Here is a 24,183-nt window from a genome sequence, read left to right as displayed (position 1 = left end):
ATGTCTATGACTTATTTTAAGAAATGTGAGGAAATTTATCATGATCTCCTTTTTCTTTAAACTAAATGCTTCCCACCACATTCCGCAATACCAGCATCGACCGTGATTCATCCCACCGAGCAAACTTATTCTGTCCTTCGGTTACAAACTGCCGTTTCTACAGTTTGCTCTCACATCAGCATCAGAACCATTGTTTTACTGAGCTGATATTTGCGTGTGAGCATTTTGTTTCCTCGAATGATTCTTGCCACTTGCCTTTCATCTCTCACAATAAGGTGGGGTTTTTTTTGTTCTGCCCACAAGACTGCTGTTGACTTCATGTGCATTGTTTATTCCACTATTCCTGGTAAACTATAGTGAGTGAAAACAAATGGCATGGAAATAAATGGAAAACGAATCATCATGTCACTTACTTTATACTGATAGCATATTCAGTGCACTCTTTACTCCTGTGTCGAACCAGATAGGTGCTGTTTCCTCGGTCCAGGAGCTCTACCTCAGCCTGGTATCTCTCCATAGGCCCTGCAAACCTAAATCACACATGAACAACTACTGCACTTTAACTGCAATCAATCATGCTAAGCATGAGGATGAGCGCAATCAATAGAATCAATAGAACAGAATCGAGTGAGAATGACTTGCGGTCATTCATTGCTTACCAGAGCTGGGCAGAGTAATCAACGGGCTTTGGAACCTGGCGTAGAAATGAATTGTGGTTATTTAGTGTTTTAATGGAGTCAATAGAGAGGGATGGGGGTTATTTGTGGTAATGTGATATTTAAGCCCCATTTAATGGCTAAAATCATTCTTCTACAGCCAAAAAGCTGCAGTTGAAGAGCACTACATTCCTTTGCTAAGACATAAATAGGAGCCATTATCCACTGACTGCATTGTAATCACACTGAATATGTCTTATTGATTACTTACACATGGGCAAGGCCTCACAGCATCACTTGGAAAGAAGCCAATCTTGCTTGTCGCCAGAATTCTGCCCTGCAATGGCAACTGGCTGTTAATCGCATTAAATTTGTCTGCGAGCAAATACACCTCTATCTCTCTCTCTCTTTTTTTCTCTCTCTCCTCCTTTCCTCTTCCCCTCCCACACTCGCTTCAATAAATCCTCACCAATTAGCACACAACAAGCGCTGCCTCTAATTTGCAGCCCAAGTTAATTATGGTTCAAACTCTGCCGGCAGTTAGATTTGTACTGCATCAAAACAAGAGCCTTGTTTAACGCTAAATAATGGATCTTATTCTGTTCTTTGAATATCCAAACAGCGTGAGCACTGTGGTTCGCACTAAGGACTAACAATTGCATTTTAGCTAACCCGCCTCAAGCAAATACAAGCTTTATATAAAAATCATTAATTCTTTTAACAAACAAAGTGTGGAAAGCCCTTTTTTTGACTTCAGCTAAACAAACCAATATGGTAAAACAACTTAATTTTATTACGGACTTGCTCCTACATGAATAGCTCAGTTTATTTTATTAATCATGTTGTCTACAGTAAACAGTAACAGACATATACATCAAGATAAAGTTCGAGTTAATTTAACGATCCAGGTCTGAGTTCAAAGGCCAATTGGAAGTCCCTTGAGTCGATCCGAGAAGACAGTGAGCGTTGAGGGCATGTGGAGCTCGTCATTCGGCTTCCTGCTTTGTTTATGCTTTCCTCCTCACTGCTCTTTATTAGAGTATGAAATGCTTTTTGGGAGCGTGCAAACCCAGACAGTAACTAGATTGGAAAGCGCATCTTTACCCATCTCTGTGATTCATTCTGTGTAATAACATTTCATCAAAGGTTTTTGGAGAGCCCCTCTCTATTTGTTATGCCTTCGATAAGCGTATGATAAAGATTAAACTTATTACTCTGTTGGCATAAACAGGCAGCAGCCAAAGGATCAAATGAAATTACAGTGATTGATTGTATTGTTCTGCCAGTGGGATGGGGGATAATTGCCTTCTGGGTAACAGGGGATATGAATTCTCAATGTTTTGTAATTCCATCCTCTGGCGCCACTGGGGACGCTAAAGATTAAAGGTACCCTGTGGAGCTTTTCATTTTGTATAGCTCTGGAGCTTTTGTTTAGATTCAGCATTTCTTACCAAAACACATTATGTGTGACCACAAGACCTAACAAACTTGCAAAGCTTTTTTAATATGCTTTGAAACTTGGTGGTTTGGAGGCAATTTGCAGGTCTAGCCTTCCACCTGTGATGTACAGTAACTCCACGAGCACCGTACCACAAAAGGCTTTGGTTTACCATATTAAAAATAATTATGACATAGACATCAACTATGCTAGGGAAAACAACATGGACAGTTTGCCATAAGAAAACAATAAATATCAAGCCAAAAGGCATTAAGTGCAAGATTTGTCAAGTTTGGCCGAATGTTACCCAAGGTGTGTGTGTGTAATGTAGAAATATTAACGGACATTTAAGCATTTTGTTTTTTATTGCACATAATGTAATGAGGCAGTAACTATATACAATCTTAAAAAAGGAGACAGATAGGGGCTGAACTAGTCCCGCTAAATCATTAGCTTGTGTGATTTGTTGTGGCTTGGTGAATTTTAAATCACATCCTATTTAACTGTGTAAAATGTATGATAGATGTTTTTAATAATTTCACTATATAGGCATAGATAGAGAAATAAGAAACACATTTAATCTATTACCTTATCGACTGTAAAAGATAAAAACAACATGATAATTAAAAAAATAAGGGTTTTTTTTTGTTTGTTTTGTTTTGTTTTGTTTTGGGTTTTTTTGGTATGAGGTGGGCCCTGTAGCCACTATTAGCTTGAAAATTGTACACCCCTTTTCCAACCATCTTTGCTCATACTGCTCCGATAGAAAACCTTGATACTTACAGCATGTTATTTGCTCCACAGAACCACTAGCAGTCTAAACCTCCACAGGGCAGATTCAGGCAGCTTCCTTACAGTATCACTATGTACATGCCAGGAATAAACAAAAAGGTGTACCATCATTTAATTTCTTTGATTATCCCCTTCCAGTATGCATGGTAACCATGGCAGCAAACAACAAAATGCCATCCGGTCTGCAGTATGACATTCAGCGAGCTTACGAAAAGTCTCCTGGCATTCGTGTCCTCACCCTCCACCTTGTGCTGTGTCACAACCGAGAGAAACACGGACCACAGGAAATCGGGCTAACTGCCTACTCCCAGCTGTGCCACTGGCAAAGAACTGCAATATGATTGGAGCAGCACCAGAAGGAGGATGAGGCTTTAATGCCACTGTAATGCAGAGTGAGAAACAGCTAGGGAGGCTCAAAGAAGACCCCAGATAAATCGCCATCCTTTCAACAACAGATAAGGTCAAATTCTCTCAAACTTTGGCTGACCTTCTGCGGTGGCTGCTTAATGCTCCTGTACTTAAGGTTGTGCACGACTATTAAAACATCCTCCGAAGGCTGAAGTGTGTGTGGTTTTATTGTCTCACTGTGGCAGTCAATTAATCAAGAAAAGCCACTAATTGGTGAGATCATCTGATGTAGGCTGTGATTCAATCTGAAGAGTGAAAGAGAAGACAGATGCCCCATTTGCACTCTCACTGGGGTTCAGTGGAGATACAGAGTTTTGTCTGGTGCTCTAAATTGAGGCGAGCCTTATCACAATGTCAAATATATGGCTCACTTGACAGGACCCAGAATGTGATAAACAACGACAAAGTTTAATGGCGAATGGGAGATAAACTATTAATGTCACACCATTAATACTTTTATAGCATTTCCCCATTTGTCACATGGGACATCGAGTATCAGACATAAGAGGTGGCACGCAGCATGGATTCAAACCTACGACACGTTGCACACGTCGAACCAACCCAGTGAGCCATGTCATGTTTTTTTTTTTTTTTTGTCACAGATGTTTAGATAAAACAAAGATGAGCTGAGTGACACACACCTGCCACCAGGAGCTGTTCAGGTCGGCAAACATCAGTTCAATGACATCCCCCGTCTGAACGTTTAGTGGGGGCCCACACTGGGGACACGGGTTGCCACTGTAGTCTTTTATCACAATCATCCTGGGTAAACCTAGTAGACAGGGAATATAAATATAAATTGTACTTAAAATGTGATACATATAGCAAATACAGAGTATTATACAGCAGTCAAGCCAAAGCACTAACACCACATAACGGTTTAACGTTGTGGTGGACGCAGCTTGTGTCTAACAACAGCAGTACAATGGAAGTAATACTTCCTGATCAGTTCATCGGTAGTTCTGGGTACAAGATTAAAACACTGTAACCAGAGAGATTTTGCAAATATGACACACAATATGATGGCACTACTGGTAACCTAATAATACATCTGAATCACAGTTGTACATTGTGTTTCTCGCAGTATGACTGAAATGGAAAGTTAATGTGTAGAGTTGTGGTTGCTGTTAACAAACAATATTCTAGGTGAAGGTTTAAGTATGAGAAGAACTTAAATCATTGTGAGTGTGCAGGAGATTGTTGTGTTTATTAGACCCAATTGTAACCTGCACTGCATACAGAGCAGTTTACTGGTAATGTATTACGACCAAATTTTTTACAGGGAACTTTTCTGTTTTCACACAATTAAATTTAAAAAAATGCAAAACATTGTGTTTTATTTTAGACCGATTTTTGTCACAGGTTCAGTTGTACAATGTGAGAAGCAATGTGTCCAGAAACTGCTCTTTTTTTTTTTTTTGACGATACAGTGTTTAGGATTTTGAGGCATCTTGCAGTGTGTCTACAGAGTGACACCATCTGAATTCCCCCCACCCCTCCATTTCCATGTGTGAGAGGGTCTCAGCATATGCCAGGTGCCTAAACACACCATCATGTAGTCAAGTGAAGGGTAAATACATAGATATTTACAATTAATTTCTTAATCTTAAAGCCGGGACTAGAGACTAATAAATCCAGCTATTTAAGAATTATGCACCAATTTGCACTACTCGTCTACACAAAGCAAATCCCTTACTTTCATTGTCCTTAAGGTTGTTCACAACTGATCTCTGACAGAGTTCGGACAGTCTTTCTGAAGACTGAACCGCTAAAATGGTGCAATTTACTACCCTGGGAAATTAATCTCTTTGATACCTGAATGGTGCAACTCCAATCTTTCCTCGGTGTGGCAGACAAACACAGCCACAAGCATCCAGCTAAAGCTAAGACTAAGCACCCCTGCCTACATAAAGGACACAGCCACTTACTCTCACCTGACTCACACATCTCGCCTACTCAGACACATCTCCCTTCAAACCATGGTTTCTCTGCAAATCAGCCCGAGGAGACGATTAGCTGGCGGTGACCTTGGATGAATGGAATATCTCACATTCATGTTTTTAATAAGAACAATAAGCACGGCAGTCTTTCTCATAAAGCCCCTTATGGAAATTGATTTATCACAAAGTGATAGCACAGCTCAGCAGTTGAGGCCCAGACATACAGACTACTGCAAGTGCTCCTCTGCCAGTATTTCTCCTGCCATGGTTCTCATAATGATTCCACCCACTTCAACTCATCTTCAATGCCGTCTAGGGTTTAGGCATCACAGCGTGCGGTGAGAAAAGAGCTTTTGTTGTCCTTTGGTTAAATATTCCTTCCGCATCCTATCATTCATTGGTTATTCTTACTCAAATATATTTGACAAGAGGAAACTTGTGTTGCTCATTTCCTCCTTTGAACCTTAAGTGTGAGCGGGAGAGATTCACATCAGTAGATTTCTAAGAAGACATGGTCAGGTTTTGTGGCAAGCACCAGTTGAGTAATTTTTGATCAAGAACGTGAATTGGGTACGATAACATCTTAGGTTTAGCTTTAAACCACCATCTACAGTATCTGCTCCAGGTCTCACTCTGCCCTTTGACTAACGGTCGTCTTTTCATCCTGTCTGCATTTCCGTTTGCTCCAGAACTAAGATGAAAGCAGCTTAAGAGGCACCACAAAAAGCCCTTAGCGGGTTCACAAAAACTGTCAAATGGTCGAGGCATACTGACCTGGGTCTGGTGGTGCTGTGGTTTCCTGTGGATAGACGGAAAAGCAAGAAGCAAGACAGAGAAAAAAAAAACAAGTAAGAAAGGGATTGGTTAATACAGAGGTCATTTTTACTCCCTGTGTAAGATCAGCCTGACCTCAGGAATGAGTCATACTCTCAATACAATCATCTGTAAGTGCTCTGCGTGGGCTAACTAACTAAAAAGTAAAAGAAATTGAGAGTAAAAATGAATGGAGTGTCTTTGTCTTTTGGGGGAATACATATTTGAGTATACCTGAGTGCTCACTGTTGCTTAGATAAGCGGTCACGAATTGCAGAAACTTGAATGCTGGGGAAGCAAACTTGAATTTCTTGCATTTGTTGCAAAGTGGGAAAATAAATTGTGTCCATTCAGGGTTTCAAAAGTAAAAGTCTTCATCATTTTCAACACACCTGACAGGTGACTTGATGTGGAAGTGCTGAATTTAAAAAAATATAAATTTATACTATCAATTTCAGTCAAAAATATAACAGTGTGCCACTCAAATGTCCATTCAAAGCACATGCAGCACTTGGAGCTATGCTTGGACAGCTTTTATGTGTTGACAGCAGTCTGGCATTCATGGATTGGACATGATTGGAATAAATTACACAATATGTGAAACCCTCCTCACATTCCTCTACTTGTCTGACGAGGATGTGCACTCAGAAAGGCTCAGGACTTTTTATACAAGTACCTGTCCTAAACAGGAAACAAGAAAACAAATTAGCGTCGAGCGGCTAATTCTTGTTCAGTGAGTGTTTAGCTGCCTATGTGGTTGTAGCTCATTCATCCTCCCGTAGCTAGTGACACAAGTGACAAAGCTACCTTTAACAAAGCCATCACAAAATTATAACTGTAACAATTTAAGAAGGAGATGAATTGTATAAGAGTTTTTTTTATAACATACTTTTGATCAATATTTTTTAATGCATAATGTAGATCCAAACATGTTGAACTTTGGCTTTTAAAGTATCAATTTGTAAACTTGGCAAAATTTTAACACAACATAGAGTTGCTTCAGAAAGCAGTATATTGTTATACCCCCATTCATCTACACATAATACCAAATACTGAAATGGAAACATATTTTTTAAAATGTTTGCATATAGTGCTTGGAGTTCAAGTTCTGTCTCGTCAGACCAAACAATCTTTTTCCTCGGGCTCTCAGAGGCCTTTTAAATTCTGTTTGGCAAAAGTGGGCTGTCATATGCCATTTACTCAAAGTGGCTTCCATCTAAGCCACTGTACCATAAAGGCCTAATTGATGCGCTGCTGCTGAAATGGTCGTCCTTCCGGCAGGTTTACCCGTCTCTGCAGAGGGCTTCTTAGGCTCTACTGCTACTGTTACCAATTCACCATTGCCTTTTTGGTCGCCTTCTTGATCAAGGCTTTTCTTGCAACTTCTCCCTTTTCACAATAATTGCTTAACAATGGTTTTACTCCTTTGACATGATCCATTTTTAATTAGGGAGACTTCGGTGGGTTTTTTGTCCTGACATGCAGGGTGAACAGTAGAACCTTATATAAAGTAGTAACTTTCTTTTTAAACTATGCCAATCTGGCACAACATAAAGATCCCGAGGTTTTGTTGTTGAGATGAAGCATGGTAATATAATGCAGGTCAAATTGCCCATGCTGACCCATTTCCACACAACATTTATATCATCAGGTGATGTGTATGTTGTGAAATATCAGTCTACGTTTAATTTCATTTATCAAAAGAGGACTCAAAGCTTTACATCTCCATTATAGTTACATTGAATGCATCTGACAAAAATTTGGAGCATCACAGAAAAGTGGTGAAAGCGATGAAAAAAAAGAGTGTAAAGAAAATTCACACGTCTGACTACTTTGCTGCAAAACATATTGATAAAATCCAAAAGGCATGAAGTAACAATTTGTGAAAATAACAATGGCAGCAGTTATCTTCACAGTTATATAACACATTTTACCTGTTCACCATAGGATCAAACAATGCTTTGCTGTAACTCTTAAGGATCACATCAGTTTCCATTTATAATTTTTCCTTATCCTATATAGTAGTTGTGAGTGCTCTGTGTGCTCGTGTAGACTTATACAGTATTTCTGGATCTGCTATGCTATCTTTTACCAACAGCTTCAGTGTGTACAGTGAGTCACAAAAGAGAAACAGTCCAGGTCTTACCTTGGGCCTCGGCTTGGCAGAATCTGCAGTCAAGTGAGAGACAGACAGAGTGAGAAGAATGTAATATGAGTGTGTGGTGGTGGCTTTCTGACATACAACCTCAACTGTCAACCTCGGCTGGCCCTCATCACTTCTCAGAATGCATAAAGACCACAGCGCTACTGCTAAGAAGGCTTGTCAAAGGCCAAAGCTGCCTTTAGCTGTGTGTGTATTCAGGGAGGGTAGTGTACCGGAACCCCAGCACCAGACTGGTGACAGTGAGCTAAAGCTTGACACAGGACTAATACGATACAATTCCAAATAAAAATACAACTTAGTTTAGCTTTCAATTAAACAACTGCTACAAGATTAAAAGTCAAAACATGCAAAGTTTGCAGAGTTTACAATTTTTTTGAGAGGGTTTGTCAGTCATGAAGATATAATGTGTACAAGACTGGCAATCTGGGATGAGGGTGGGAAAGTTTGAGTGCCCCAAAATGTAAAGAGACCATCCTCTTGAGACCATGAATGTGCTCCGTAAATTTCATATCAATCTGCCTTTTAGATTTTGGTATTTTGGGGAAGAAAAGTGGAAGTAGTGCCTCAGTGGTGGTGCTAAAGGTCATGAGTATTTTGGACTTGAGAATGCAGAGTGAATACTGTACAAATGAAGCCATTAGTTTACAACATGATTTGTGATAGACCATAAGTGGAGAATCTCACCTGTTCTTCCACAGAGTCCCAGTCGACCCAGACACTCCTTATGAGCCCCCAGCCCACATTTTTGACAGAGATAACCCTGGTTAAAGATGCCCCTGGAGACATTAGAACAGGATCATTTACCATAGCCTCCTTAAAAGAAATAGCTTGATAAGTTGGATTTTCACGTTTCTGTCATACTCTTGAGATCAGAAAAAAGACCCAGGATGCATCCTGCAGCTTTCCAAAAGCACAAACCGATTGCAACCCCAATTCAAAAAAAGTTGGGACGTGTAAAACGGAAATAAAAACTAAATACAATTACACAATTATTTGCAAAATCATCAACCCATATTTTATTTCCATCCAGGCCACATCTCTTTCAGGGAAGGCCCTGCATATTTCAGCAAGACTATGCTAAACCACATACTGCGTCTATCTCAACAGCATGATCTCACAGGAGAAGAGTCGGGGTGCTTAACTGGCCTGCCTGCAATCCGGACCTTTTGCCAACAGAAAAGTTATGATGTGTTATAAAAAGAAAAATATGGCTTTATGGGATTTGCAAATCACTGCATTCTGTTTTTATTTTCATTTTACACATCGTCACAACCTTTTTTGAATTGGGGTTTTAGATGTAAATGTTGTCTGCAGGAATCGGGAGGTAGCTAGCAGTCTAAGCTTAACTTTAAAAAAAAGCTAAAATGTCATGGTGTTCCTTTTGTACCTTCAATAAGACAATCACCAGAAAGAGTATTATTCTCTCAGTGTAATAACACATGATGACTTGCCATCCTGGAACAATTTGTTGCAGTAGTTGCAGTTCATCCTGTCTCAGACTTGAATTTGAGCATCCTACACTGCTAAATTTCCACTGGACTAGGACTTGTGAGTGAGTGACTGAGTTCAACATATAGTAATTATAGAAAAAAGAAGCGTCTCATCATAATGCATGAATCATACCTGAGCAGGAGGTGACAGAAGCTACAGGAAGTGATTCTTTCAAATGTATACATCTTAAACTGGTGGGAGTTGTGGTTGGCTTTTTCCGGTCTGATATTTGAACTGAAACACAACATAAGAAAAACAGTTACCTCACATTGAAAACAAGTCTATAGCCATGTTAGTGGCTCTGTTGGTATGTAGCCTGGTTTGAGTTAAATTCTCATGTCGGCTTTTTTGTTTGCCGTTTGTCTTCACATTCACTGATTTAGACTAAACACATGCACGAGATAAAAAAGATTTAAATAGAAAAACCAAGTATGTTCCTGAAGTCACAGTCGCTATGGTTATTAAAAATCATCCAGAGGGCAGACACGAATAAATGTACAGTCAATCTATCCAACAGCATGATAATGCCAGATGTAAAGTAAAGGGACCGAAACGATTCATCCTCTCTGTGAATGTCTGTAATCCATCCTATAGTTTTGTTATGGAACCAGAGGTGGAAATAGTACTAAATTATTTAACTCAAGTTCTCTAACAAGGGTGAAATGATGTATGTGGATGTGTGTTTGTTATGATTTAGTTCTTTTTTTGGTCTTCTACAAACGTTCCAAGGCAACGCAGGCTGTGAAGGAACATCTAACTTCATGTGTGAAGCCTCCCAATAAAGTCAGACTCATTTGCAGTCTGACCAATCAGACAAGAGCAACATTTTCTGATTAGTACGTTTCGCAACATGAAGAGTTATTTGCACACTCTAAGAAGAAGTAAAATTACAGTTTTTAAAAAAATACTCCACAACGTATAAGTCCCTAAAACACTAACTGTGATGAATTTCACCCGCCCGTAACCAAGTTAAAAATGTGATAATAAAACACTAACTAAACTAACTAACTAAAACATCAACTAAATGAAAAAATGAAGGAAGAAAGCTTTATTTGGCAAAAATTATCTGCAGCTTTTATCCTCAAATGAGTGAAATCAAAGCAATTTTACCCCCAGCACATGTGCACCTGTAAACGAAACAGCCCAGGCAAATCTAATTTTGAGCTGCATGTGTACAAATATGAGAGGGGAAACATGCATAGCCGAAATAAGCAGCCCTCCTGGAATGTGAACAAACACGACCGACACAAAAACATCTTTCTGTATTGAACACACCATCCAGAAGCCACTTAAACTGAGTGCTCCCATAAGTGAGTCCTTCATCAGGAGCCCACATCCTCTTTACAGGTACAATTTTCACTTGCTGAATGGGCCCCTTCTGGTGTCATTACCCAGTGCACAGAGGCACACGGCCGTTTTTAGACACAAACCCTGTATCTGTGGGGGAAAAAACAGCTCAGGACTCAAGAGACAACTGTTATTTCTTCTTTAAAGCTGGGAAATTACTCATGAGGTGTAGAGCTGATGTCTAGGGCTAAGTGGTCAAGGCAGTGTATACACTTATATGTGACTATATAAGCTTTCAGTTCAAGTCAGAGAAAGAGAAGGACTAAAATTGTACACTGTTTAACCGTTATTCCCACACACCAGATTGTTTTGCTACAATGCATTTATAAAGAAAGATCCAGTAACTATGAGAAGTGAAAATATATTCATGTAGGAAATAGCAGATAGTCAGCATGCATATCAGGAATATTGTTTTCATACACAGCCACCCCAAACACAAAAGCATTTGTTCACTCAATCAGAGTGTAATGTCAAAACAACACTGTATTCTCCTGAAACAGCTTAACAAAGAATGGAGACGTGATATCTGCCAAACCCTCCAATCATACAAGAGATCTATCTCCACAAACCACTGATTTAAAGAACCTTCGAGGCAGAGTGACTTCTTTGTAGTTTTGCAGCTCTTTGGAACAGTTTATGGTAAATGTGTGGGTATGTATCTGTGTGCGTTTGTGTGTGTGTGTGTATCATAGTGTTGTCAGCAGTGTGTGCTTGATTACAGCTAAGACCTGATCAAACAGTGCACATGAAAGAGTCAACACCTCTTTCGGCCTTGGAATAACACGCATGCAAACAAAGACAAAAAAAAAACCCCACCATGCATGCGCACGCGCACACACACACACAGTGTGTTTTGCCTGTGCTACACACACTGGTCTTGCGTGCTGATAGCAAACAGCTACAACTGTTGTGTTCATGTCTCTGTGTACTTACATGGCCATTTCAAACTGATCTAGCCACTTCTTCTTCAGGTCTCTGGTCTTAAAAAACAGTTCATAGCCCGTGTGCCCCTGCTGGTGAGTCACGTAGAACCCATAGCACCACTGTGGAGATCAGGAAGAAGAAAGCAATCACAGTGAATGTATTTTTTTCATGCATGTGCATTTGAACATTTGCATATTTATGTGTAAAAAGGGAAGTTGACTATGGGATGAGTCAGCTCACAGAATGTACATTGTCAATGGTGGTTGGCACAGTAGGTCAGCTGTTAGTAATGTTACTTCACAGCACGTACAATCTTAAAACTGGGCCTTTTTTAATACGAGTAATAATGTTTTTCCTTTCAATCTTTTGTCATAAATAAATAAATGCCCATGGCCGTGTGGTATCATGTGCTTTTATGTGTAGGTTTAAGTGGAAACTGGAGTAAGTGCAGGATGATTTGGGAGCTGTCATATTAGTCATTATTTATACAAGGTAATATCACCTTTTTTGTTGTTTGTTTTTTTACAACCTTTAGTTGTTCTCACAACTTTTACCTATGAAATTGAATTCTTCCAGCATGGTAGAAATATTGCTTATTTTCTGTGGCATATCTAATACAAAAGTGAATTTTCCCTATGGCATATGAAAATTAATGAAACTCTCAAATAAAAACCGACATATGGTGTTACGTATAGTGTATTACTGAAATATCAGGGTTTAAAATGCACCTATTGCTCTTTAGCCACATGTTCGGGTTAGTGGCTGTACATTAAAAGCCATAGTTTTTTTTACTGCTGGCCACCAAGCAGCTTACTGCGGTGCTCACAGGTTAAACGCTTTGCCCACGGGCATATTTAGGAGCTACTTTCAATCAATTCCCAAAGCTCTCAGCTTTGGCCACCCCAATCTGTTACCATTTGTTGTGTCATACCTAATAACAGGAAAAGTGGCGGGTTTGCCTGTCAGTAATGACCAGCCCTGCAAAGTCCTGACTGTTTTAGAGCTCTGCTGAGTATTAAATCATTGATGACTGTGTGGGTGCTCAGTGGCACCACATCCACACTGTGAAGTTTCATTTAGCAGAAAATGATGTATAGCTATAAGCAGCCTTGGAGGACTGCACACATTCATCACCTGATATTAGCATCTCTGTCCTGCAGTGTGTGAGCTTGTGGGTGTTGAGGTTGATGTAGGTACACAGTATCTGTGAAGATTTGCCTTTTTTTGTGCTGCCTGTCTAACCACAAATTGTTGTGTCTGTGTTTTTATGCAGCATGCGATCAATGTAGCTTTGTCTTAGAAGTTTGATGGGAAATGACAAATTACACGGTTTGTGCCACTACATGTTTACTACAAGATTGTTACTTTAGAAATCATGTTAGAGACCGGCATGAATAATAACCAAAGAAAGTCCATGAGTACACATAATAACAACACCACCATGCACATGTCCCAAATAAACACACACATCATGACTGCACAATAAAGCAAATGAGGATGATAATGGAGGCCCTTTGATAAGAACCGCCAAGCCATTCGGTTCTGGCAAGCTGTCACGTTCACATTAGCAATCAGCACTGGCGTGAGGAGACACCATCTGTGAGCATACATCAACAAGACATCAACAAGTCGCCTGCAAACCTTCCCACAAGGCGAAAAAAAACAGCGTACTGTACAAACTGATGAAACTGAGCGCTGGGTTTCCAAATGTGGATTTTTGTGGAGAACAGAAAACACAGCTGACCATCACAGTAAACACAGCAGAGAGAGCGCGAGAGAGAATAGCACTCTGGCGTACAATTGTTTTAAGTGATAAAATCCACATTCTGCACCCGAACAGATGTTGAACACAAGCATTGTCACTGTGTTGTCTGTTTGGTAGAAACACGTCACATTAAAAAAAGAATTAAAATGTGAGATTAGTTCACAAAGTGATCTTCAGTCCAATGCACAGTTCAGAAATAATAATAGGTTTGTTTTTTGTTATTTCCTGCCTGGACTGACCTTTTTGTCCTCTCTGTCAGAGGTGGGGTTGTTGGTTACTTTGAAGAAGTTGAGGTCCAGTATGTCCTTCATCTCATAGTTGTCTCCACGTCTCTTGCAAACAATGGCAGCCTCATCAAACAAAAAGATATGTCTGAGCAAAAGGAGGACAGAACGTGTAGAATTGTGAGTTTATACTATAAACAAGTACATTAAGATTGTTGTAAAGTAAAAATATTGTAACCTTGTTCATTTAGGCAGTTTGCTGAGATTCATCGATTACAAAGCAAATCATCCATCATATGACTAGTCTATACAGTCACAGCAATAAAAAGCAGTGACCGGTGATACTTTTGCTGTTAAGTAGTATTTACATGTTTTAGGACTGATTTATGAACGGACAGGGGGAAGTAAAACAACCTGTCTTGCTTCTTCTTTTCAAGACTGGACATTATCCGAACTTCTCCGTCTCCTTTTGGCCGACCAAAGGTAACCAGAGATTGATTCTAAAAGCAAAAATAAATAAAAAAATGAATGAATACTTTTATTATTACTAAAACTGTTATATAGCTGCAGCCAATGTGTTTTAATGAATGATTTGAGATTGATGTATTGTATGTGAGGTCTCTTTGTTACACACCATTAACTTTCTTCCAATGGAAAAATTAACCCAAATAAAAACATTTATTCCAGTCGGAATTTACAACAGATCCTCAAACATTCCCCATAAAATGTCATTCAAGTTCTGACACCATCTCGTATTGACTCTGGTTATTACCAACGACGTTCACTCATCAGTCTTGTGCGGTCGGGACAAGAAGAAGGTCTTTATAACCTGACAAGATCTCAAGCTCTTTTACTCATAATACCTCTGCTGCTGTCACACTTTTTTTCTAATACGCTACTGCTTCTTTTAAATGACTTCTTTCTTCCCCACCTTATATCATCCTGTTCTACTTTCTTATTACCAAACTTTGTGATGCCGTCTCTTGCATTATGTATGATGTGTATGCCAAATATTCAGGCTTGCATTTGATATGCTCGTGGTGGTTCCCTTCTGTGTGGCCCTAAGGCAACATATATTGTAATCAACACTGAAACATACATTCTCTGACTTATGTTATGCTTTGACATAAATATAACATAAATTCAAATTGATATTTACATTAGAGTAAAATGTGTTATTTAAGATGCATTTTCTATAGCCATCTGTAACCTGCATGAGGCTGCAAGTAACTACTGGTTACATAGTTTGTTTTCTTAATTATTGTTAATCATTGTGCCCCATTATCTCATTAAATGTGAACCAATAGTGAAAATGTCCCGTTATGATTTCCTAGAATATTAAATTTCTGATACAAAATGTCTTGTTTTGTCCAACCCATAGTCTAACCTTTTTAGAGAAATTCAGTTTACTATTAGTTGTAACAAAATGCAACATTTAAATTAACATATCATGTCCTTAGGGTTAAAGGCCTTAAGTTCAATTTTATGTCCCCACAACATTTGCCAGAAATCTGGGGCTCATCACTGATGACCAACTGAGCTTTACAGTACTGACCACATCTCCTCCATCTCCGTTGCGTGCACATTTGCCCTCTAGAACATCAGAAGGATCAGACTCTACTGGTCATGAAACTTTGAGTCTACACCAAAGACGGGGTGTCGTACATAATGCAGGAGGAGGACTGAGCTTATTGGCTGAAACTACTAACAAATGCTTGCCTGACAGTTCCCATACACTAATACTGTAGCTGATAGTTGTATAAAAAGAAAGGATTTTTGATTTACCAGGTTTTCGATAGACCTCTGGTACTGACCAACCTCCTTTAGAGTCTCGTTATCTCTCTTTACCTCGTTGACATATTGGGCCAGATCCTGGGCAAAACAAACACAGTGTGTGTTGGCATATGTTCGAAAAATATTAATATTCTCCAGCGTACATTTTTTTATGAAATGCATTCACTTGCCAAGTTGGGGTTTTATTAAGGATAGCACAAGACCTTTCCCTATAAAACAGCTTGTTACTCTAGTGGAATATGCACATATGCATCAAAGAGAAATGGCATATTTCCACTAGTCCTTTAATTATACACATATGTTTATGTTGTAATGTTTTGTGTGCTTGTGTAATTGAATCATGCAGGTCATGCAAATATTAGAGGTATAAATTTAGCATTCAAGCTTTCTAAAGTTAAGCATTTACTGCATTTTTGTGGCTGCTTATGGACTAGAACAGTAAAGAGGTAATTCCGCACTCACTAATGTGATGGAAAAGTTTACTATCACCTCAGACCCAAATGTAGCAGTGAAGCGTGGTTGATTCATGGTTTATTTCCATCTGATAAAAGTTGATAGTTGAGTGGCAAAGACTGCCAGGAATGATCTGCTAAATCTGTTACTGGTAACAAGCAGAAATCACAATGATTACGAACAATTTACTGTAAAGTACTGCACTTACTTTCATAGCATCAAGAGCAATCTTCAAGTTGCTTTTGTCAGCAGCATCATGAGTGTGTTTGACTAGCTCCTATTATAGGACGACAGGAAAAAAAAAAAAAGAGAAAAAAAAGATGAACTCACACACAAACACACACGCACGCAACTGCAAGCACAATCTAATTCGACATGGGTTGTTGGATATTTGATTTCATAATGAAATTACTTTACTTCAAATTGACAGCAGTTAAAGGGGATTTTTGAGGAATGACAAATACGCTGAAGTTAATATCATTAAAATAATGTTTTAATACTCTAAGAATAACACGTTCTTCTGATTAGTGTCACTTTGTACGATCATACAGGACCATGAAGCTGAACAGCAAAAAGCTGAGGGGACAGAGGACAGTAATTATTTCACACTTACAGTTACTTGGTACTTTGCAAGATGTTACTGCTAAAATATGGTCGATTCATAAAATATAATGTCTGACTCAACAACCTATGAGCATTTATTTAAATATTGCTTTATATAATTGTTCATTTTAAATAAAATGTAAATCAAACATATGAAGTGTTATTTTCCTCACAAACACAGTACGATCAACCAAAATTGGGAATAATTATTATTTTTGGCAGAAATGGGACAAAAGATGCTCAGACCACATCATCCTAAAATTTACAAACACACATAGCGACGATTAATCAACACATGGAAGTTTTTGTTGGTGTAACCTGCAGTGAGGAACCAATCTGTTGATGAAATCTGTCTCCCGCGGTAGACTTTGCTTTCATTACCGTCAAAGCTCCAGCCAAAAAAGCACAGAAAACGAATAATTTAATACTAGTCCATTGTGAGCAGTTTCCACATAATTACATATTGTCACATAAATTCTATGCTTTTTTGTCCTTGTGGGACTAAAGTTTTCACACTTTTTTTACACATTATTTTTTTCTTGTAGCTGCCATTTGATTCTAGACAGATGCTGCTTGGTTATAACACATGCTACATGCTGTGTAATGTTTAGTATGTAGAGTAAATAAACATTCTATCATCAAGATGTGATATTGATTACAGCAATATGTTTATACATAACTGTCTAATTACAGTGCCAATGAAGAAAGTAACTATTCCTCCATGAATTGAAAACCAGAGTGTTGTTGTATCCACTCTCACTTTATTTCTGCTTTACCCATTCAGTTTCCCTTTTTGCTCCTTTCCCAAAGTCTCACCTCTGGGGGCGGCTAAAAACACCCAGATCTCCACCTTTTACCAAGGAGGCCCTTAGCCTCAACAACAATTTAAAATGACTCTCCAGTCATTGTTCTCATCTGCCCTGCCATCTACAGTCTAACCTCTGATTCATACCAACCAGGGGAGACTGTGTCACACAGTTATCAGGAGGAGATGAAATTGGAGGGATTCTGAAAAGCTGCATTTCTGCTTTCTACAGGAAGCAAAGATGTGTGAGTGATCATTTTGTACTAGATTGACCTGTGAAGCATGTATAAGAACTGATTTATAAATATAAATCCAAACTATGATTTTAATTGTAAACTATTTTTTAATCAGGTGAGTGAAAAGATCTTGCCTTTCAACTTCTTTGGTAAAAAGTTTGGAAATTCCATGAGCTGAGGTCTCGAAACAAATTGGAGCTTTTTTTCTAATTATTTACTGTACTGGGAGATGTGCAATATCAAAACTAGAGTAAATGACTCCTCAAATTATAAAAATATATAAACATATTTTTTTCTGCAGTGTGTGTAGTGCTAAGACACTACAGGGATGAAAGTATGTGGAGAATGTCGCCCTCGAGTGGACACTTTACATACTCAGAGAAAAAGATCCTGCAAATGTAATTAACAAATCTTTAAGAATACAACACTTGGTCTCATCAAGGAGAAGGGCATCAAATTTAACATACGTGTGACATATTACAAGTAGGCTGTAATTTTGAATCCTTCTAACGAGAACATCACATTGTTCAGACACATGACCCCCAAATGTTCAACTTTATGTACAAATAAATAGTTAAATTAAACGAATGCTGCCAAGAAGAAGGTCACATTTTCTGCATATGGTCTCCCCACTGGGCTAATTGCAAATGTGTGCTTTGGGAGATTTTTCTTAGACAAAAACTCTTAACAGAATCACATCTCTTACCTGAAGAAGAAGATGGTACTTGAGGACTCTCTGCATTGGGACGACCAGCAGGTCCCTGAGTGTAAACTTCCCATTGTTGGCTCTTTTTGAACACTCCTGTTACAATTACAAGACACATAGTTATAACACAAAATATTTCAATACATAACACACGTTGGGATTTAATATGTATCGATGGATTGACGATTTTCTATCGTGTTACTGAGACTTGGACCAACCAAGAGATAAAACAGGGTCCCAGTACATCAAATTTATAAAGTTGTCAAGCAGCTAAATGTGTGTATGTTTAATTTTAAGTTAATTAATATTTTCTTCTATATTTCATCTTCCACTTTATTCTAGCTGTGATTATATTCATGAGATCTGCACCAAACCATAGAAATAATCCAATGTAAACTAACTTCATTTACATGTAATACACAAAAAAACACACTAGAGGCCACTGAAATACTGCATCTGTGTGCATGAGGGGCTGTGTGTATGCGTATTATTGAGAGGGCAGCTTTGTCAGGTGTCTAACCTCCAGCTTCAGGCGAACATCCTCTTTCTCTTTGGAAAGGAGATCTAAAACCGCAATGGCGATCTCCACCTGACTGCAGTACAGCCCGTAAATCAGCAATCTAAAAGTAAAAGAGAATTTAAACGTAATATAATGTGACTTTGATTCAGACATGTTTCACTTGACAAACAATCAAAATCAAAGTAATTTTTGCCGTCCTATGTCATGGTACACAAGAACTCACTCCTTCGATTAAGATAAATTCTCAGAAATGTCCTTGTAGTTCAATTCACTGCTGTGTTGATTCTTGTTAATTCAGATGTAATCAGATGTATCTAGGGCAAAAGATCTACCTGTAGGTGTTGTTTCTGAAAATATACCACCACTGATTCAGAAGAGATAGTAGAGTGGTCTAGTGAAGCCAAGGTGAAATATTGTCATGGCCTGCACAAGGCAAGTGTTGCCTAAAAGCAATTTAACAGCATAAAGAGTGTTTTTTATTCCTGCCTTTTTTGTATAAACCATTAGTTTATACAAGAAATAACTTTAAGTGAAAGAGAGCAGCGCCAAAAGCTGCACTTTGATCATTTTCCAACCTGCCACAGCACATTTAAGTGAAGCCTGTTGATGAATACCTCTCTTTGTAGTTGATAAAGATCTGGTAGAGATTTAGGGCATTTTTGTTCAAGATGGAGTCCTGCACATCAACCATCAGGTTCTTGTGAACTTTGACCAAGTCCTGCATTAAAGAAGGAAGCCATCAGTAAGATGCATTTTACAGCCATGTCATGTGACATGTAAAGGCAAACGTGTCCGACTTACTGGAATATTGACAAATACTTTGTCAATTTCAGAAGCAGAGAAGAACATCTTCAGAGGATTCAGGAAATACTGGGGAGAGAAAAAAAACGTACCAAAACTTCAGCCTCTGAATGTGTTCACTGACACTGATTATTAGACAGGAAACAAATAAAAGAGTGGCTGCATGTGTAATAACAAGTGGATGCAACAGCTGTGACACACTCATACTGAAACCAGTGACAGATATCACATCTAATGTCAGATCTATGATAACGAGGCTAATTAGGGATTTGACAACCAGGAATTTCCCTCAAATGCACCTACAACATATAAATGTGCTCAATGTACAAAGTGCAGGGCAATAAAATATAATATCAATGTAGGACAAAAATGTCTTTGTTTCATCAGTTGTACTGTGAGGAATAAATGCATTTGTATTTGAAATTCAAATTAACAAAATGTAAGAACTTGTGTTAAAATGGTTTGCACGAGTAGAAGAATCAAGAGATCTCTCATGTTTGCCCGATTACTAAAAGAATTTACTGGTTAGGTCAAATAAACATAGATGAATTTGACAGCAAAAAATTCCATAACTTGGGAGGTGACAGTACAGTATGTGATGTGATGTGTGGATACTCAGCACCTTCTCGATGGACTCCAGGGTCTCTGTATACTTCTCTTCAGTCTGTTTGATCTCTGTGAGGCAGCAGCTTCGGACATCTTTTTCCACTTGCTTCTAGAAAGACACTCACTGTTAGAAACTGTTGCACGTTTATATTCCTGTCACATGTTTGGATACAGCCAAGAAGCTGTGTTCAAAATATGTACTATGAAACACAGAAATAAGATGTTTATACTCACATCATGTCCTTTTCTCTTTTCTTTTTTTTTAAACAAAATATTTACAGGCTTTAGGTTTTATGTGAAGACTTCCTCCTACAGTGCAGCAGGAGGCTGATGAATAGGTGGACGGTCAACACACACTGAGATCATAGCTGAGTTTAGCCCCTGCAGGTCCAGGAAGTATGAGCAACACTATTCTGAACACAAATTTCCCTCCAGCATGCATAGCGTCTACCATTTTGTTTAAAAATACTTCATGTTAGTTTTATAGAACCAGAAGGCAAAGCAGTGCTCTGGTTGAGTAACTGTTTAGTGTTCACCCTAAATTCTACATGCTAAACCAAATAACCAGAAGGTCTTGGATGTGAACCTGCCCATAAGCTGTGGATTTGTTGTGTGGAGTTTGCATGTTCTACTTTTCCCTGCATTGGTTTCCTCCAGTTACTCCAGTTTCTTCCCGCAATCGGGTGAATCTAAACTGGCCCTGGGTACGAGTATGAATGCAAATTATAAAATTGGGTGTCTAGGGTGTACTCTCAGCTCATCCTTATTATGATGAGATCCTAAAATGTGTGATCGTGTTTTATGAATTAAATATCTAACAGTATTTTTGCCAATTACAACGTTAACATTCTTACATGTTTTTGCATCATGAATGATCATTTGTTTGGGTTAATTTTTAAATGCATGGCTTTTAACTGTAATGGAGTATTTTTTTCATGGTGGTTTTGTTCATTTTATTAAGTTTCACCAAGATATCCTGAAATTTGCGAAGAGCACTGTAAATGTAAATGTAACAGGTGGTAGAGTAAAGTGTGAGGTTTCTGTAATTAGGATGTTGTGAAATGTAGTCCAACGTTATTTGTTTTTGTCCATTATCCTTGAATCCAAAGCCGCGTACAAATCAAGTACAAAGAAAACTAAATAGTTAGGGAGAAGAATACAAGTATTGAACATGGCATTTGAAGGCATTCACTTTCAGTGTTACTGCACAACATTGTGTGTGTGTGTGTGTGTGTGTTTGTGTGTCTGACTCATTACGCTACCAATGCAGGAGGTTGCTCAGTCCTCATGAGGTCTTCATAGATCTCTCCACCTGCATAGTCTTCTTCCAGCCCATAGACTGCTGCATACAAGTCGTCCTCATCCTCTAGGACATTCTCACTATCAGACACACACACACAAACACACAGTGGTTCACACACACACACAATTCCTCAAAAAGGTGCCGATTGTGCATCACAAATTACTTCGTGCATCAGGCGGGCAACGATTTGTGGATAATATAAATGATAATAGCACTTGGGCTGCTTCACACAGCTACAGTAAATGAATCAGCAGCAGCATTCAGCAGGAGGAATGTATAAAGGATATAGTTAATCACCTGTGTTATCAAACACTTTTATATCCTCTGTAAAAATAGAGTAATGCAATATGAAATGAAAATCAAGACTTAGCCTGTCATTATTACAGAATGGCATTCAGCGACAAGCCACAAGTCAACGAACACAAGGCTGATATTCATACGAATATTTCATAGTTAATTATTTTATTTTTTTTTTTATTATCCTTATTTGTTTTTCATCTGTCAGTCACACTGTCAACAGCTCCCATTCAGAACCCTGATGTGGGTGTTTTGCAAGCACTCAGCAAAAACACACTAAATTACTCATTCGCTTCCTCTGACAGTAACAGAGAAACAGAATCAAGCCTTTTACCAAAACATGTGGGTGTCCAGACCCCTGGAGAGTATGGATGACAAGCAGAGCTGCTTCTGTTACTGACCAAAATAACCAAGATCTATCAACACCAGTAATGGAACCTCAGAGATTCATACATACTCAATCAAGTCTTCCAGATTATTGTAAATGTCTTCGTCTTTTAGGCTCTCCTCGGTTGGAAATGGCCTGGAAATGACAGGAAAGCAGAATGAGGTTCAGAGATTCATATCAAATCAATGTGAAAATACTTATGGGTGATTTAGGATAGAAAAGTAAAGTTTAATGCATTTAAATGTATTCCAATATTTACAACAACTTGGCAAATATGGCTTTGTACGTCGGAAAACAACACAGGTGCCAACTAAAGTGAATGTAGCAACTGGCACCATACAAACAATTTTACTGTGATAGAGATGCAACTTCCCTATTATTTTCTTCAGTAAACCTGCACATTAAAAAAAAAAAAAATTATATATATATATATATATATATATATATATATATATATATATATATATATATATATATATATATATATATATATATATATATATATATATATATACACACACACATATATACACACACATACATTATATATATATACATATATACATACACACACACACACATATATATACATATATACACACACATATACATATATACACACACATATACATATATATACACACACATATATATATATATATATATATATATATATATATATATATATATATATATATATATATATATACACACATATACATATATATACACACACACACATATATATATATATATATATATATATATATATATATATATATATATATATATATATATATATATATATATATATATATATATATATATATATATATATACACATACATACATACATACATACATACACACACACACACACATATATACACATACATACACAAAACTTTCTCTGTGTACTCCTATTGTGTTTTTTAAATGTTTTATTGTTTATTTGTCATTTAAACATTATGTACCATAAAACTATGGTGTCTATATAGTTCTCAGGTCCTATTTTATATTTGTACTCGAAATTTTTAAAAAAGTGAAATCTGTGTTTAGAAAAAAGAACTGTCTAAATTCTGGTAATGAAATTGGAAAATGGTGAGTTAGATGTAGCTAAAATACTGCTAAAGGGAGGAGGTGGTAGTGAAGACACAAAAGAAGAATGCCTTCAATGACTGGTGGTTAAATGTCTAGTGATTCCAAGTCCGCTTGTTTTTAACATCTACATTAGAGACTTACTTGAATCCTCCTTGCTGTGCAATGGTTGTGTAAGACAGCTTGGATAAAGTGTCCATGACCTGTTGAAACAAAGGTGAAATGAAAAATGAGAGAAAAACTAAAGAACAGGTTAAAAAGTATGGCAAAGGAAATACAGCAGACAGAGAGTGTGCATTCTTCCCAAAGAAGAGGAAAGGAGGAGGACACAGAAATCATTGACCTATCTAATAAAAAATGCACTTTGGTTGGGAGGAGGCATATTGTGGCTAGTTTGGAGGGTTGTGCATATTAAGTTTTTTTTCTAAATTCTAACCATAAAGTTCTATTTTATTGATGTACATCAGAAAAGAGCTAGGCTCTAGCTCAGTCGGTAAGGCAGTCTTCCACAGAGCACAAGGTCAGTGGTTTGATCCCCAGCCCCGGCTATATTTCGAAGTGTCTCTGGGCAAGACACCGAACCCCCAAAAGCCAGTCCAAGCCCAGTAGAT

General features: G+C 38.0%; 1 protein-coding gene across 4 annotated transcripts in view; it reads right to left on the bottom strand.

Annotated features, from left to right (window-relative positions):
• LOC137098600 (guanine nucleotide exchange factor VAV3-like) overlaps window positions 1–24,183 on the bottom strand; it is a 47,981-nt gene that overhangs the window by 14,427 nt on the left and 9,371 nt on the right. For 2 of the 4 annotated variants that reach the window (XM_067475009.1, XM_067475006.1), the window contains exons 3-23: window positions 23,717–23,775; window positions 22,544–22,609; window positions 21,749–21,866; window positions 20,503–20,595; window positions 19,881–19,949; window positions 19,694–19,797; window positions 19,080–19,179; window positions 18,560–18,655; window positions 16,418–16,486; window positions 15,748–15,834; window positions 14,377–14,462; window positions 13,978–14,110; window positions 11,983–12,092; window positions 9,835–9,936; window positions 8,896–8,987; window positions 8,194–8,216; window positions 6,009–6,033; window positions 3,936–4,066; window positions 928–993; window positions 660–694; window positions 414–530 (exon numbers count right to left, since the gene is read on the bottom strand). In XM_067475009.1, the coding sequence (XP_067331110.1) occupies window positions 414–530; window positions 660–694; window positions 928–993; window positions 3,936–4,066; window positions 6,009–6,033; window positions 8,194–8,216; window positions 8,896–8,987; window positions 9,835–9,936; window positions 11,983–12,092; window positions 13,978–14,110; window positions 14,377–14,462; window positions 15,748–15,834; window positions 16,418–16,486; window positions 18,560–18,655; window positions 19,080–19,179; window positions 19,694–19,797; window positions 19,881–19,949; window positions 20,503–20,595; window positions 21,749–21,866; window positions 22,544–22,609; window positions 23,717–23,775 (1,781 nt within the window). The remainder of the gene's footprint in view (window positions 1–413; window positions 531–659; window positions 695–927; window positions 994–3,935; window positions 4,067–6,008; window positions 6,034–8,193; window positions 8,217–8,895; window positions 8,988–9,834; window positions 9,937–11,982; window positions 12,093–13,977; window positions 14,111–14,376; window positions 14,463–15,747; window positions 15,835–16,417; window positions 16,487–18,559; window positions 18,656–19,079; window positions 19,180–19,693; window positions 19,798–19,880; window positions 19,950–20,502; window positions 20,596–21,748; window positions 21,867–22,543; window positions 22,610–23,716; window positions 23,776–24,183) is intronic. The other 2 variants (XM_067475007.1, XM_067475008.1) reach the window with 2 other exon arrangements.

This window comes from Channa argus, chromosome 14 (assembly GCF_033026475.1).
Source record: "Channa argus isolate prfri chromosome 14, Channa argus male v1.0, whole genome shotgun sequence".
Lineage (NCBI taxonomy): Eukaryota > Metazoa > Chordata > Actinopteri > Anabantiformes > Channidae > Channa > Channa argus.
Note: the sequence above shows the minus strand (reverse complement) of the source record. Positions and strands in the feature narration are given on the sequence as shown.